General features: G+C 41.6%; 1 protein-coding gene across 1 annotated transcript; it reads right to left on the bottom strand.

Annotated features, from left to right (window-relative positions):
* Positions 1 to 402: 402 nt before the first annotated feature.
* ipo7 (importin 7) lies at positions 403 to 13,122 on the bottom strand. The gene is made up of 24 exons (XM_020609680.1): positions 12,896 to 13,122; positions 10,319 to 10,400; positions 8,164 to 8,317; positions 7,883 to 8,041; positions 7,632 to 7,788; positions 7,381 to 7,470; positions 7,167 to 7,261; positions 6,984 to 7,068; positions 6,743 to 6,877; positions 6,270 to 6,369; positions 6,101 to 6,177; positions 5,845 to 5,961; positions 5,291 to 5,380; positions 5,028 to 5,193; positions 4,747 to 4,907; positions 3,974 to 4,102; positions 3,126 to 3,192; positions 2,865 to 2,990; positions 2,580 to 2,677; positions 2,388 to 2,483; positions 1,976 to 2,196; positions 1,541 to 1,749; positions 1,217 to 1,423; positions 403 to 977 (listed from the first exon to the last, which is right to left on the bottom strand). The coding sequence occupies exons 1-24, from the start codon at positions 12,977 to 12,979 to the stop codon at positions 817 to 819; spliced, it is 3,066 nt and encodes a 1,021-aa protein (XP_020465336.1). The 5' UTR covers positions 12,980 to 13,122; the 3' UTR covers positions 403 to 816.
* Positions 13,123 to 15,744: the final 2,622 nt, after the last annotated feature.

Genomic DNA, 15,744 nt, shown 5'->3' with positions numbered 1-15,744 from the left:
AAAAAAGTTTGCTCACTTTTAATTTACTAAACAGCTAGTACTAGACACTCTGCAAAAGTTGAACATTAAATACCAGAAGTCCCTCAAATCTTTCGTGCCATTTCAAAAGAAAAGCTCTTAAATATTTCTTCCCTGCAGTGTCACAGAACCTGCAAACACGATTTTCAGACAAAACTGGGTTTGTGAAACTTCTTAGTCCATCGGTCTAGTAGCAGTGACAAGTGTTACTGAAAATCTGTATGAATTAGAATCATATGCTCATCTCATCTTCTGTCCACACCTATGCTGATCTGACTCGGGTGCTCTTGGCTATTCTCTAAGTCAAGCAGATTGACGGCCCGGTGTGATCAATGCATTTTATGTCAACAATAATGAGAACAGGAGATATTGCACACCATCCTCTCTTGCCCAACATGGTTTATTGTCAGCCCATAAAATCCCAGGGCACCACTTTGGCCCACTAGCACTGGCAGACATATTACAGACAGAGCATTCCAGTGTACAGACATTTTACTATTGAAAAGGGATTAAAACAGACACTTTTCTTTTATGGGAGGGGAGTGATCATCCCAGACTCATGTTAATGTGTATATAATAGCCTCAAATGCAACTGATTTCAGTTTATACTATACAGAGGGAAGATGCTATAAATGCTGTGGTACTTTTTATTTGAGGAAAATGTATAGATGAAAAGGCATTAGCAATATGATTTAGACATTGTAAAACTGCAAAGCAACTGCCAATCACAAAAAAAGCAGAAAATAGCAGCATGTAGAAAAAAAAAAAAAAGGTTTATTGTCATACTCAAAAGCGGCATCAGGGTTTATTTGGAAAATTGATGAGTCTCAGCTGGTGCTCACCATGTGCTGCCCGTCTCTGGTCTGCAAGCGTGGCAATGTCCTGAAGCTGTTTGCCCTGTTCCTCATCAAGGGCTTGTGTTAGTGCCTGGTACCATGCTGGGTCACGGGTCTGGATATCTGCACGACAGTAAAATCAGATTGGTGACTGGTTTGTTTTATGGAACGGTTTCACCTACATTTGCAAGTGATTAACACAAGCCTTCCATTGGCAGGTTGGTACCATGCTGGGTCACGGGTCTGGATATCTGCACGACAGTAAAATCAGATTGGTGACTGGTTTGTTTTATGGAACTGTTTCACCTACATTTGCAAGTTATTAACACAAGCCTTCCATTGCCAGGTTGTTGTCATCTTACTCTGTAGTATGGCTTTGAAGATCTGATACTCGTCCACCAAGTTGTCTTCATCGTCTACAGATGTAGTGTAGCCCTCAAGTGCCGTCTCCTCAGCATCATCTTCTTCCCAGTCTTCATCATCTCCATCCTCCCCTGCATGCTTTGCCAGCATCTCCAGGTACTCCTGGCCCTCCTCATCAATGTCATCCTCATCACTGCCCAGCTCAGCTACATACAGAGAGTTCAGGGGAACACCTATCAACATCACCTTATGCACACCTTTACTTGCCTTGCAGTAGTACTGGCTGAGTGCTGAATTTGGCTTATGCAAAAATGAAACTTTACCATTTTCATCCTCATCTTCTCCATCTTCATCATCGTCCTCGTCCTCGTTTTCATGCTCTGCTCGACAGGCATACGCCCTCTTGAGGCCACTGAACAGCAGGATGGCTGCTGGAAGAAGCTGACTAGCCACCTGGTTAACGACCTGAGGCCTGTGCTCGAGGTCAATGAGAGCACAAAGTCCAAGAATCGACATCTTCCTGTCATGGAGGCTGTGATGGGAGCAATGGGAACAAAAAGTAAGCGGGACTTCTGAAAATAACAGTGCTGGGATAATTGATGAGGATGGAATAACTGAGTAAACAAAAAAAGAAAGAAAAGATTGATTAAACTGAAACAGTCTCCAATTACAACAAGGCTCACAATACTCGAGATTCAGAAAGGGTGTTAATCAACACCTGGCTGGCAATACTGAAACTCTTATGAAACCAGCCTTACCCAAGGAAGCAGTCAACATCTTTGAGCCACTGGGTTATGAAGTGGTTAGTGATTGGCTCAGTGTTGTTGGGAAAGCGGAGATTCTCCAAAGTGTTGAGGAGAAGAGGGGGGCTGTAGTAAAGCGCAGCGATGGCCACCTGCAGGCACATAGTCCTCAACTCGCTGGTCTTCACCTCCCGCGTCAGACGCTCCAACGCAGCAGCCACGAACAAGGGCACAACCTGCAAACACAACAGGTTCAGAGGTTTTTTTTAAAGAACAACTCAAGCAAATATATTAGTATTAGCTAAAATCTAACTCCCAGAAAATATAGGGCTTTTTGCATCCTGTAGTGCATTTTGAGTCTTTAAAGTCATGTACTAACAGTTTATTAGTCTGAGATGTAATGTGATTATCTTTGTTAGACACTGACCTGATCAATTCCACGACCTTTGCACTGCAGAATGATCACCTCTAACAGCTTGGCTGCATGGCACTCTGGGTCCTCACCTGGATCTCCTGTCAGGACCTGCGAGGTGACAGACCAGGCTAAAGCTCACAACGCACACTGATGACTGCAAATAACTGACCTTGCATCTTCTTCATCACATTAACCCCACTTTACCTTTTTGCACATGCTGTAGATGACCTCCAAGTACTTGGTGTCAGACAGGAGGGTGTCTGTGTCAACTGTGACATAGTTGTGAAGAAGAGGCATCATATCTGAAACGAAAACATTTCACACTCAGGGAGGTTGTAAAACTGCAGTCATTAGAAAAAGGGATGCTCAGATACCCACGTTCTCTCTCTCTACACACATATCTACCGGTTGATGCAGAGAATTCATGTTTAAAAAAAAAAAAACAATTATATACCTCCAAAAAAATACAAGTATCCATCCAGCACATACCTGTGAAGTAGTCAAATCCATCCTGCTGGAAGACTTCATATACCAGTGGAAGGAGCTGCCACATCTGCGGCGACACCTGCTGGCAGGTTAGGCTGTGAGCCAAGGACAGGATCTCCTCGTAAAATTCTGGGAGAAGAAAGGTGAAAAAGGTGAGTCTCTAAAGGTAAATACATTCCCCACACCCAATTATCGATAGGTCATCTCTTCACTAGAGTTTTAGTGCAACATGCTGGCGAAACGTGTTAACACCAGTCTGCTTACCCAGCACATGCTGCTGCAGCACAGTGCCGATCACCTGCAGACAGATGCCCTCTAGCTGCTGGGTAATCTGAAACAGCACAAGGGAATTCAGTGACTGTGTAAATGATTACTCATCTAGAAGTAATAAGGAATTAAAGGAAAGCAAACTAGGAGCTCAGAGAAAAGGCACAAATGTAATGACTGATCTAAGAGTTTCAAGAATTGAATCAGAAAAATCACAGCTGTGAGTGGTTGTCTGCCTGCGTGTCAGTCCTGTGACAGACTGGAGACTCGTCCAGGGTGTACCCTGCCTCTCACCCAGCGCTGGCTGGGACTGGCTCCAGCCCTAATAAGCATCTCTTCATTATTTTTTCATTTACCTATTGTGTCAGTCCTGTAAGGTAACACATTCTCTAAAATATCTACAACTGAACATGTTAAATTTCCCTGTAAACCAAAAATCACTTGTCAAATAAAAGATATTTCCAGTTCTTTGTAGCTAAGTGATGTATACTGACAATCACTGAAACCTAACTTCCTGAACTGCTGCAATCACAAATCCTCCTCAGTGTAAAACTATGCTTGGTTACATCTAATGGCTTCAAGCACCAGCAGTCCTGCGTTTCGACAGACATGGTGCTAACGTGCCCTGACACTATTTCTAGCGCTTGCCTCAGCCTCCGAGTCATTTTGAACACTGTGAGAACAGAGCGCATTCCCAGGAGTTAGTGGGTGGCAGAAGTGTGTTGGCAGGAACACTGCAGCAGACCAGAGCTGCTTCTGCAGAGGAAGTAGCACTGAGATGAGTGATCAGCCAGGAGAGTGTGTGTATGTTGTGGGCAGCGTTGCTTAGCGGCTATGTTGCTAACCTCTTTGTGGTCCTCCACCACACTTAACAATGTGTCAATGGTGTTGAGGATACCCATAGCTGTCACCGCCTTATCATCTCCTCCCTCCTCATCAGGCCCCGTCTGAATCACCTGGTTGAACGTCATCGCCTGTCAAATAATGAACAGAAAGAATAGTGTGACTGTATCTGGACTTATCCACATGATCAAATCATTAGGCAAAAGATTATCCCATATTAAGATTGCTAAACTACTGTATATGAGAAGGAACAGATAAAACCTAACTTTGATCGCAGCCTTCTCTTCAAAGCACTATAGAGGGTATGTGTCATTGCCATACACCGATTTCTCCTCAGTCACTTTGAGTGCTAAACATGTATCTGCTATCTGTACATTCACATGGCAAAAATGAGAGCTGCCTGCATAAACGCCTGAGGGCTGAAAGAAGAAAAGCAAATGCTTTAAAGCAATTTGGCGAAACAGTTTTAATCCTGCTACATTAACTTAGAAGTCGCCATGTAAACGGCATGCATTATGGGATTAAATTAGACCACCGTTTCTTTTTGGATTACTCACTGAGCGACTTAACTCAGTTCCCCATACGCCATTTGAATTAAATCTTTTGATGCAGTAGTACACACCATTATTAAATACAATAACTTGAGGCATTTGCTTTTCTTGAACCTGCAGTTGTTCTCCTCCATAGTAGCATTAGGTGGAGACAATCTGGCCACTCAGTGACAGTGTCACATGAAATGACAACATTAACCTGTAGCCTCAATGACTGCACTTACCAAATGCTGTGTCATCTCCACTGCAATTGGAGTGACCTCCTCGCTGTATTCGCAGATCATCTTCTGTATGACGTTGGTGAGATCATCATTTTCCGTCTCCCTGACAATGTGCAGGAGTGCCTGCATCACTGGCCGGATGAAGGGGGTGATGTATTCTTTGGCTACAGAATACAATACACCGGTTATATAGACACTTCCACAGAATTACACTTTCTAAAAGAGAAAATCACTGTATATAGTACCATCAGGAAACCTTGCGCTGTATGACTTTACTTGCTCACCTTTCTCCTGGTTGCTGATGAGAACCTGCAGTGCAATAGCAGCCTCCACTTTAACTGGCATCTCGTTGTCATTGATTAAACAGAGGCGTGTCAACTCCAGTGCCGTCTGCAAGTTCTGGTCACTTTTGAACTTGACCTCACAGAAGTAATGGAGCACCCAGCAGGCCTTTGTGAAAACAGATCCCAGACTTGTTAATTCAGAGTCACTTTATGCAGTGCCATTATCACAACTGAGGTCTGCCTGTGAGGAGATCACCACTTACTCTGGCCCTCATGTAGCCCAGGTCACTCCGGAACAGGGGGAAGACGTGATTCTGCAGCATGAACTCCATCTGGTCCTTATATATTTTTTTCTGTGTAGAGAAGGAAATAAAAAAATGTCATGTTTCGAAAGTCAGTCAAACACACTTTACAACGTGTATCCTGTATTTTAGGATTTTCAGTATCTATGGATTGTTTTAAAAATAAAAAAAAAAAGAGGCTGGTCAATATTTGTGTAAGCTGGTTAATAACTCCACAGTAGCAGGACTAGGATTTCTGGTCCAAAGGGGGAAAAAAGTAAGCCATTTCAACACAGCAATAACCTGTTAAACTACAGCTAAGACAACTTTCACCATCCATAATAGACCAGCCGCTTCTGCAACATCATCTCTTGCCCCAGTTAGAGACAATAATTTTCTACTGAATGCTCGTGGTAAAACCAGGTAGGTGTGATGAAAATCCTGTTTGGGGAATCATGTTACAATTCTCAACATCGGCTCAGCAAGAATGGAATTGTCAGAAAGTAGTACAAACAAACCAGCTGAGAGCCCTTTACCTTGAGCAGGATTTCAGCCAAAGAGCCTATCATGTGGAGGGCGCCATCCTTTTTCCTGGGGTCAGAGGTGGGATCAGTGAGAATCTGGTAGCAGAAACCCATAGTCTTTTGCAGCACCTAAACAAACGGCAAGAACAAGTGAATTGTTGGGACAGAGGCAGCATCTGGTTATTTTTCCCTCTTATGGGATCTACTTTTCTAGCCACACAGACACCCACATTTCAGGGGAAATAACCACAAAATACATTCAATTCACCTCTTTCCTTTTGTTGCAGGCAGTGAAAAGGAGTGTCTGGGCTGCTGTTGTTGGAGAAATGAAGTCTTCAAATACATCTGTTAGGGACAGCAGAGATCAGAGCCATGGTTAGTTGGCACTAATGCACCCGGTTCCTTTTGGGTACCAGGCACCAACTCTGTCTGCTTACCAAACTTCATGCGGATATACTCGTATGGATCCTCCTGCCACAGCTCCTCATCACCATCAGTGTAACACATGAGTGGAAAAACCACATCCTGAATGATGCCCTGGGGAAACAAGTCACAATCAGGGAGTGATATTAACATGCTGGATGTGAGACCATTTGTTGTAAAAGCACCAAGTTCTCAAACTTTCCATTAACTACACATACGTAGCTACTAATGGACACGTCAACCCTGAGAATGAGTTTTGACCTGTATTCAGGTTTTTCCTGTGAGTTTGTCAAAACATTTTTGCTGTAATATGAGTAAATCAGGATCTTGTTCTTCCACCTGAACAAATTCAACTGGCAGTACTTTAACTTCAGGCTTCCACTAGTGACGATTTCACAATGATGTCACTGCACAACTAACATCTAAGACTTGTCACATACAATATTGTAAAACATGTTCTGGAGATTCAAACATGTTGTGTTTATACCTGGATGTGCAGTTTGAGGTTTTTCCATGTCAGAGCATGTGCTATGCCCTGGTTGATGTAGTTCAGTGTCTGTTGGAGTACTCTGGGAGCCACATATTGCTTTTCCTTGTACTGGTATAAGACTTTCAGCAGCACCTAGTAAACAATGTGCAAAGACTTTGTGAGGCTCCAGAAGACACATAGTTCAGCCTGACTGGAGGGCTGTTGCTGCTGCCTAGGTTACACCTTCAGAAGTTCTTACCTGTTGTGCAGGAACTGCATATTCCTTGAGGAAAAGTTCAGCAAACTCTGCATACTCTTTGGTTGTATTGCCTGGGCTTCCATACCTGCAAAGAGAGATTAATATAAGGAAGGTTATTATTAAAACATGTGCACCTGATATACTGTATTAAACAAGCAAATTGAACAATTATTGGATTTTTACCGCTCAAACAGCCGCGCCAAGATGTGAAGGGCCCACTTCTTACACTTCCACCATGGCAGCTCAGGCCGCTCATCTTCATCGATCTGCATCGTCTCCTGCACAGACCAAGGACAGTGACGGTATAGTCGGCTTAAATATGCACATCTCCAAAATGCAACAATTTGTAAGGAGTGACTGGTAATATCAGTGTGATGAATTCATTTTGTCTCCTTACCGGAGGCACATCTCTGTCCACTACTGTCTTTAGGATCTCCATCCATTCTGTCAGGTTCTGTCGATTGATGAGTTCCAGGGGGAGGTTGTACTGAGATGGACCAAAAAGGTTAGATATACATATGTGTGTGCCAAAAGGGTGCAGAAATAGTGAAGTAAAGGAACAAACCAAACTTATTTTCTACAGTAGTTGTGCTTTTTCTACACACATTAAATAATCTCATTTTAAGAGAAGATGTGCTGTGGCATTACCTGAAAGAGGGCATAGAGGATTTTGAAGATCTGTTTCTGTATAAGGACTGAGTCACTGGAGTGGTCAGGGAGCAGCTGAATAAAGCGTTGTTTCAGCATGGGCATGAAGATGTGCATGGCAGCCACTAAAGGCTGACGTTCTTCTGGTTTCTTATATCTGTTTTTGACACAGCAGCCACACAAGTACAATGTCAACCCCCTATCATGTGGCACAATGCAATATAAAATTAAGATTGAAAACCATGACTTACTCGTAGTTTTTGACAAGCTGGTAAAGGCAGAGCAAGATGCCCAGCCATCCTGCACTGTTGTCTGATTGCAGGTAGAAGCCAATCTTGTCCACAATGGTCGTCCACTTGCTGGGGTAATCGTGCTTGATCATGTGGTGGATACATGTTGTCAGCTGGACCCTGAAGAATTCAAAAGAGAAGTTTTAAATGAAGTGAAAAGGTGACTGGGAGGGAACACGGATGGACAACAAAAATCCCCAGAGTTCCTCCAACTCTGTTCCACCATCAGGTCGCATTGTTACCTGATGCGTTCGGGTGAGTGGATGATGGCCTCCACTATGTTGTCTCGAATGAACTGCCTGTCTTCCTCAGGGATGTTATTGATAGCCGTCTCGGAGCCTGAACCGTCTCCATCGCTCCAGTGCTGGGTTATCATGTTCTTAAGGTAAATCACACCTACAGAGGGAACATGCACACTTCAGCCCTTTATGGTGCTTTCATAATACAGACCAAACTTGAAAGACATAGACTACAAAGAATGAGTATTGACAAATATCCCTAAAATATTGGGATATTATTTTATGTCTAACACCCCACCCCACCCTATTCAGGAATAAGCTGTATAGATAAGGGTTGGATATTTTTGTAAAACCCCTTGAATTAAAGCTGACAATCTACACTTCAATAACACATTGACTTTATATTTCAAATGAATGTGGCACCAGGGTGCCAGCTGGGTTCACATCTACCATGTGGGGCCTTCATTGGACTTCTTTGATTCACAGGGAAAGGCATCTGAAGGAGAAGAGTGAGGGCTGGGAGGCAGACATCAGGTGGCTGACAAAGGTCTACACTGCTGGCAAGGCAACCATAACCCAGCTTATCATAGCTGAGCATAAACCCACTGCATTCCACCTATGACCACCAAAACTACACTACTGTCCAACACTAAAAATCTGTGACAGAAAAAAAATAAATACTTGAAAAGTCAAACTAATACAGTAAAATATCTACATCAGGTATGACAGTGGCACTTCACTTGGCTATTAACCATACTATTAACATACCACCACAGTCTCACAATTTTCTTGTGTTTGTCAGCATGTCCAAAATGAGTAACATACTTAAAGTGTGGGGACAGAGGACATTCAACATTACTTTAGGGTCTGTACAAGACACATGTACTGTTGGAAAACAATTTATTAAAAGTCAGCAACATGTGAACAACTGTAGACAGCAAAATCATCACAAATGCTTTGACCACCACACGCAAAATTCCATTTACCTCCTTTGTACTGAGCTGGCAGTAGAAATCTGAGAAGCAGAGCTCTGAAAAGCTGAGCACACACTGTGTATGCTGCCAATACATCTGAGTCAATCATGCTGTCCAGGAGTCTGTTTTAGAACTACTATTAATGCATTTGATCAATCTATTCACTGAAAATTAGTCAATAACTTTCAACAATCTGAAGAGAAGCAGAGTGAGAGTTTCCAAAAACCTTTTTTGATGGGCTGCCCACAAGCACCAAACCTGACATGAGGGAAAATAAATAAGAACCTGTCCATGCTTAATGACTAAGTGCCCAAAGCTGAATTTGCCAGTACAGCTATGAATATTTGGTAAGTAGGCACAAGAGGTTGGATGCTATCCGTGCACTTACAAACTTTAGTCAAGACTTTAACTTCACACTAACGTTTCTCTGCCTGAACACCTTCCTCACAGAGAAGCATCTGACTAAAGCAAAACAAGCTATATTTAACCATCTCTACGTGTCCACTACACTTCAGTGTGGCACTTTAGCCTCACAAAAACAAGTGTAGATCATGCATTACCTCTACATTACCTTTTTTTTAAAACCATTACATTAAAGGCTTCTTTAATTTTAGATCATGGAGAATATCTAGCCCACCTTTCATCTAATGCAATCTGACAAAACTGGAAAATGTCACACAAGATTTAAAACAACATTACAGCAATAATGAAAACATGAAAAGACACTAACTTTTTTACATTTGGTATGCTGAAATAAAAGTTAAAGAAATCTGTGAACAGAGGGCTATTTCACAAAATCAGAATTAATACATTTAAGATAACAAAACAAGTGGTTGGGTTTTCAAACACACCCATCAAAGAAGTTTGACATATTTCAGATCCAGTGAGCATGCCCATTCATGGAAGCTTGTGGGCAATTCAAGCACAATCTGTAAAAATGTAAACAAGGTTGCTGTAATAAAATAGCAAGAACAAGCAAGGTACCCTACTCTGACCTGACAAATCAGCTGATTGTAAAGGTGGGTTGGTTCCACTCCTTAGGCTACCAGCAGGACTGAAGATCGATGGCGATTATCTCAATACAAAACATTTATCACAAAAATAGGTGCTGATTTTAGGTCTCATTTCACAAAATCACTGAAGCAACTGCAGAACTGTTTTCACATGTCAAAGTGTAGACTCACCTGCTTGTCTGACAGGCAAATCCAGCTGATCAGACATGGTGACGTGCAGCAGTGTGGACACAAAGTTTACCTGGGCGTGACCCTGTAAACCAAAATTGAAAGATGAATGACACAATATTTGGAAATATCCTTGTTCATGCTATCTTGTATCAAGGACTGCAGGTTTGATAATATGTCACATGAAGCCCATGTCTAGTTTTTAGTGCTCTACTCTACAAAGACAAACTTGACTTTAAGCTCCTTGTTAAGCCTTCATAAGGAACTTGTACCTGTAACACGGCATGCTGAGTACACATTATGTTTGGTGTGCAGGTGCTTGATGTCATGCTCACATTAGCCAAATGTGATTAAAAAAAAAAAAGTAGGTAGTCTTTTTTGCCAATACTAAGGCATTGGAAATGCAAGTAAATTTTCCAAACAAAAATATGATTTGGTGTTAAGTGATCATGGTTGAATTCAGGATAATGTTGTCCTTGTGAAGGAAAACTGCATTAGGTTGGTCCCCATGAAATTTTAAAGGTGGAAAACGACACAGTCAACTTACATCAGATGTTTGCACCTGGATGGTCAGTCACCACTATTTATGGCACCAATTCCAACCACCGTTTCTGTATGCAGAGCTCCATCATGAACAGTATTTACCTCCAATCCTTTTTGTCTGCTTTAGGCCACATTGCAGCTCCAATGTATCAACATAGGCTATGTTTATGCAATGTATTTTAGCATTTGTCAAGCCTCAATCAATACTTTTCTGGCCATTTCCCATAAAAAACTGAGTCAGAGCATATGACTAAGTAAAGAATTGTATTTAGAAACTGTGCACTCAGATTTACTCCATCCGCCTCCAAATAACTTAAGCAGACGTGAACACTTGCCCAGCTATCCCATTCAACGAATCCATCCCTATCAATGCGTATAAGGTGTTTTAAAAAACCTGAAGCCCCATGCACTGTCAGAAATAAACATGGAGGTGAGGGTTACTTGACTGGAGCAAAGCACTGTGCTATAACTGTCTTATAATCACTTAGGCCTTAGTTTGTTACAATAGCAAATGTAGATGAATGGTGAACATTGAGACTTGACTGTGCCACATACAGATAAAGTAAGCTTCAAAATTACTTAAGGATTCGCATGAATTTCATCTCCATAACCAATCCAGACAATCGTGCCAGAGTCAGACATCATCTGGAACAAATAATTTCAAATCATACCACTTCAATGCGTGTGTTTGTTTTATGTAGGACACTGTCCTTACAAACTTCCGGTTCTAATGCGGCTAGCATGCCTGTTTCCGGTTAAGCAAAACAAATGGGTAACTTATGAAATACTGAGCTATAATTAGATCCAAACGAGGTGTAAACATAATCTAAAAAGTGTCCACATGTCTGCGGAGGAAAATCTGTTCACATGACCACTGTCGTGTTCTACTCTGCTGTAATACCAGCAGTTACAACTCCATATTGATTTTTCACCGCTTTCACTGTGACAAGCATTCAAGGGTATGCAGCAGACATGTTTCTGGCGATGAAATTCTCACATCACAAGGCAGAAGAATGTTAAAAGTCGGGGCAGTCGCCTCCCTATTTCAATAAAATAACTTCACGAAACCACAGACAAGAGCTGGAGTTCGGGAGCGCTGACCACGACCAAGCACACTACTGCTGCGTTTCCATTACCGGAACCGAACGTAACGTTATACTCGGTGCTTCGTTCCGCATTACCTCCCTTGTTGACGCGAACCGTCCTGCTTTGCTTTTTCACTGAATTTAACTGCATTTGATGTGATTATAAGTTAGATGTAATCCAGATGATTGATAGATGAAGACAGGAAACAGTTTACCTACACAGCCCGTCATCAGCCTCAGCCAACACAGTTTTGCTAAACTCCATTTTATGATGTTTGTACGTAGTAACATTAGCTATAAAGACACAGATCATATATTTATGGTGGCTAAGGCAAACAGTGGAAAGTCGATTAACTTAATGCAATTATTGCTCCGATTTTAAGAATGTCATCAATTCAGGACTTGTCACTGTGACACGTGAGCAGCGGAGCTATAGCAGCTCACCCAACAAGTAGTTAGCAAAGTTAGTTAGCTGATACTAGCCACGCAGCTATACATCAGTATCATGCTGTTGAATAACGCTACGATAGCTAACACATGCCCCATACGTCTAATTTAGCTTAATGTGTTTAACATAACTCCCCCACTATTTGTCTGTCGTGTCAGCTGAAAATGTCCTAGTGTACAATGATCTCTTCACCAAGGCAAAATGGTTAGCATGTTAAGCTGGCTCAGGACGATGCTAACGTTAAGGCTGGCTACTGGCATATGACTGTGTCATCGAAATAAAAATTACGTTTAATTCATGGTAGTGGGTGTATCATGGGGACATGAGTGAGGGTGTAACACACAGTAACGTTATAAAAATCGAGTGAGGTAATTTTGCACTTATTATGTCAAGGTAACGACAGCTGAGCCCAGACTACGTGATCGCACCATCTTGACGGTGTGAACGACCGAGGCCCGAGCCTAGACCGCGCCATCACCATTAATGGCTAAGCTCAAATTTTACCTCGTTGAGCTGTCTCTCGGCGGCTTCCCGTAGATTGGGGTCCATCGTCCCCCGAAGGGCCTCGATCAAAGAATCAGGATCCATTATGAGATCTCTATCTGCGGCTCGGACTTTAATATTTCAATGGACTCTCAATTCCCAGTCACTGCGCACATGGACGCACAGCTCTCCGGTTACCCGGCGCGAAAGGAAGCAGTGAATGAAGTACCCGGATTGATCAGCGCCAGATTTGTGCAATATGACCATCCGGCTGTGACCGCATTGCTATGGGAGTTGTAGTTTTTCGTCTTTTTTAAAGCAACTTTGTGCATAATTGTAAAACGAGCGTTACAAATAAACATATAAATAACACATAAAAAGGATATGCCAAATATAAAGCCAAACAACGTGCAGTTAGTAACATAAGCGTAGGTGTGCACATTTATGTATATTAACAGATTTCAATGGCCACAAGATTAGCATCTTTATTTATGGACATCATATCCTGGTGTTGTGGGCAAAGGTCAAACTCTTTGTGAAAAGGGTTATCAAAACATTTCAGAATAAACTGTAGAATAAATAAATAAACTGAGCCTTATACTGATAACCATTCAATAAGTCATAAAGCTGAGCTTGCTGCACCTTGCTAGCCACATAGATCAGAATCAGAATCAGCTTGATTGACCGGGCACATTGAGTGCACAAGGCATTTGAGTCTGTGACTCTCAAGTGACTCTACAGTGACTCTTATCAAGATATGTGTGGTGTGTTTATTTCTCATGGTGTTATGTTGTTTGTTCTCCATTGCTGCTGAAATACTGAAATTTCCCCATTGAGGGATCAATAAAGTACCTACCTACCTACCTACCTCAGTGTGCAAGTACATTGTTCTTTGACCTCACACCACTTCAGGCTTTATAATTGCAAATTAGAAGACTATTACAGGAATGTTTGGTCTTTTTTTTAAATAGCATGTAAAAATGGATGAAATAATAAAATATCAGAATTTTATGAATTTTTCCACATTAGGATTTCTTTTATTTTAGCAATATAAAAATGTAAATTCACTTCAGTTAAACTATCAGTGGAAAAAACATGTAATAAAATATGAGAAAGCTGTCAAACAGATAAAAACATCAACATTGCTCATAAACACTGAGCATTACAATAATAACAGTCCATTGCTTTCATAACAAATGAACATGAATTCAGAAATATTTACAAAGAAAGAGAGCCTTGGTCAAAAATGTTTGGGAACTACAGGTCTATTCCGCTCCATGTTCTGACACACAGCTTACTCACAACCAGCACAAACACTGAAGACCTTGACAGTACACTGACCACACACAGGTCACCCGCACTTGAAGCATGATTTGACAGTTTTATTTTTATTGCTGTGCAATTTCACTCTACACTGCTTTTGCTTCTCCTGAGGCTGCTCTACCACTGTTTAAAGGCGCAGTGACACAGTGTCTGTTTCATTTGCATGTGGTCGCTGCGTAATTCCTTACACAACTGCAGAAGGAAGTGGTGCCTAGCAATTTTTACTTTTGTGCAGCTCCAGTAAAGAATGCATACATTGATGCCAACCAGGTCCAACATGTTATAGAAGACAATGACTGGCCATGTGCAGGTGACAGCTCTTGTGGAGTATTGTCCGATAATTTTGTCCAGGACATCCACTCCCACCTTGGTCTTGTTATAATAGTACACTGTGTTTGGCTTTTTCTTCTGGCTGTCACTTTCCAGGTTCACCGTCTGGTGCATTGTGCTGAGGATGCACACATTTTTGTTCACCTTGCCCTGGTATATTGTGAGCATTGCCTTTTCACTCTTCATCACTTTGATGTCATGCAGTAGTGCTTTCTGAAGCACAGAAGGTTGGAGTGAACACCTGTTTTTGTCGGTCAGGCTGTTGTTCCTTACTAGGAGTTTATGAACAAGGGGGAGTGATGTAAAAAAGTTGTCTGTAGTGACGTTTCTCCCCTTGCCTAGGTAAGGCCGCATCAGGATCATCACTCTCTACACTTATTTTGTATCTTGGTTGCCTAGCAATGCCTATTGTTAATTTTGGAAAGTGTGTGTGTGTGTGTGTGTGTGTGTGTGTGTGTGTGTGTGTGTAAAAATGGAGCAATGTGAGGCATTACTGTAAAGTGTTTTGAGCTGTGTATCTGACTGGATATATAATTTATATGGCTATATAAGTGCAGTATATTCACCATTTTTGCATTAGGAGTAATGGAGGTCAAAATGACCTCATGGTGGTTCTAGGTAAAACCACTCTTTTTTCTCTCCCTTTTATTCCAGAATCCCCAAAACACACAAGATGATGTGTAACACACTTTTAGGGAAAGTCACTGACTGGGAGAGATAGAGTTTTTACTCAAACAAAGTTACATGCATTTAAATAGGCAAGAGAGGTCAAAATGACCTCATGGCGGTTCTAGTGTTAAACAAAACAAGACTGGGAGAAAACTACAAATGTGAAGCTGAAGCATGTTTCTGCAAACTGTTTTTGGTAGAAGATGGACAGTGTTAGATGCTGAAGTCAGCGTTTCAGATTCCATTTATATTATGATCCAGGATTCTTCTCTTCAGCACCAAGGACAGCGCATGTTGTTTCACTTTTATAAGCTCCTTGTTTCTTTTACTGAGAGAAAGTGACAAAACTCCCTTAAAAAATCCAGCAGGTTCATTTTATTTTTATGAGAACAAAGATAACATTCAATACATTGTACAATTCAAACTGCACTAACTTAAATGTAACATCTTATGTAAAGTCATAGCAGTAATACATTAAGTTGAATTTACTGCAATAAACATTTTTAAAATTAGGCGGCTGCAGGCCATGTGTAACATTATTGAACTCT

This window comes from Monopterus albus, unplaced genomic scaffold (assembly GCF_001952655.1).
Source record: "Monopterus albus unplaced genomic scaffold, M_albus_1.0 scaffold4.1, whole genome shotgun sequence".
Classification (NCBI taxonomy): domain Eukaryota; kingdom Metazoa; phylum Chordata; class Actinopteri; order Synbranchiformes; family Synbranchidae; genus Monopterus; species Monopterus albus.
This window is presented reverse-complemented; position numbering and strand designations above follow the sequence as displayed.

What these genes read in the sequence shown, in the direction of transcription:
- ipo7 (XM_020609680.1), bottom strand. Translation starts at nt 12,979, where the DNA reads ATGGATCCTGATTCTTTGATCGAGGCCCTTCGGGGGACGATGGACCCC. An exon ending in CCTGCAACAAAAGGAAAGAG is followed by an intron (nt 5,962 to 6,100) that starts GTGAATTGAATG and finishes CCGTTTGTTTAG; the next exon opens with GTGCTGCAAAAGACTATGGG. An exon ending in TGGGCTACATGAGGGCCAGA is followed by an intron (nt 5,194 to 5,290) that starts GTAAGTGGTGAT and finishes GTTTTCACAAAG; the next exon opens with GCCTGCTGGGTGCTCCATTA.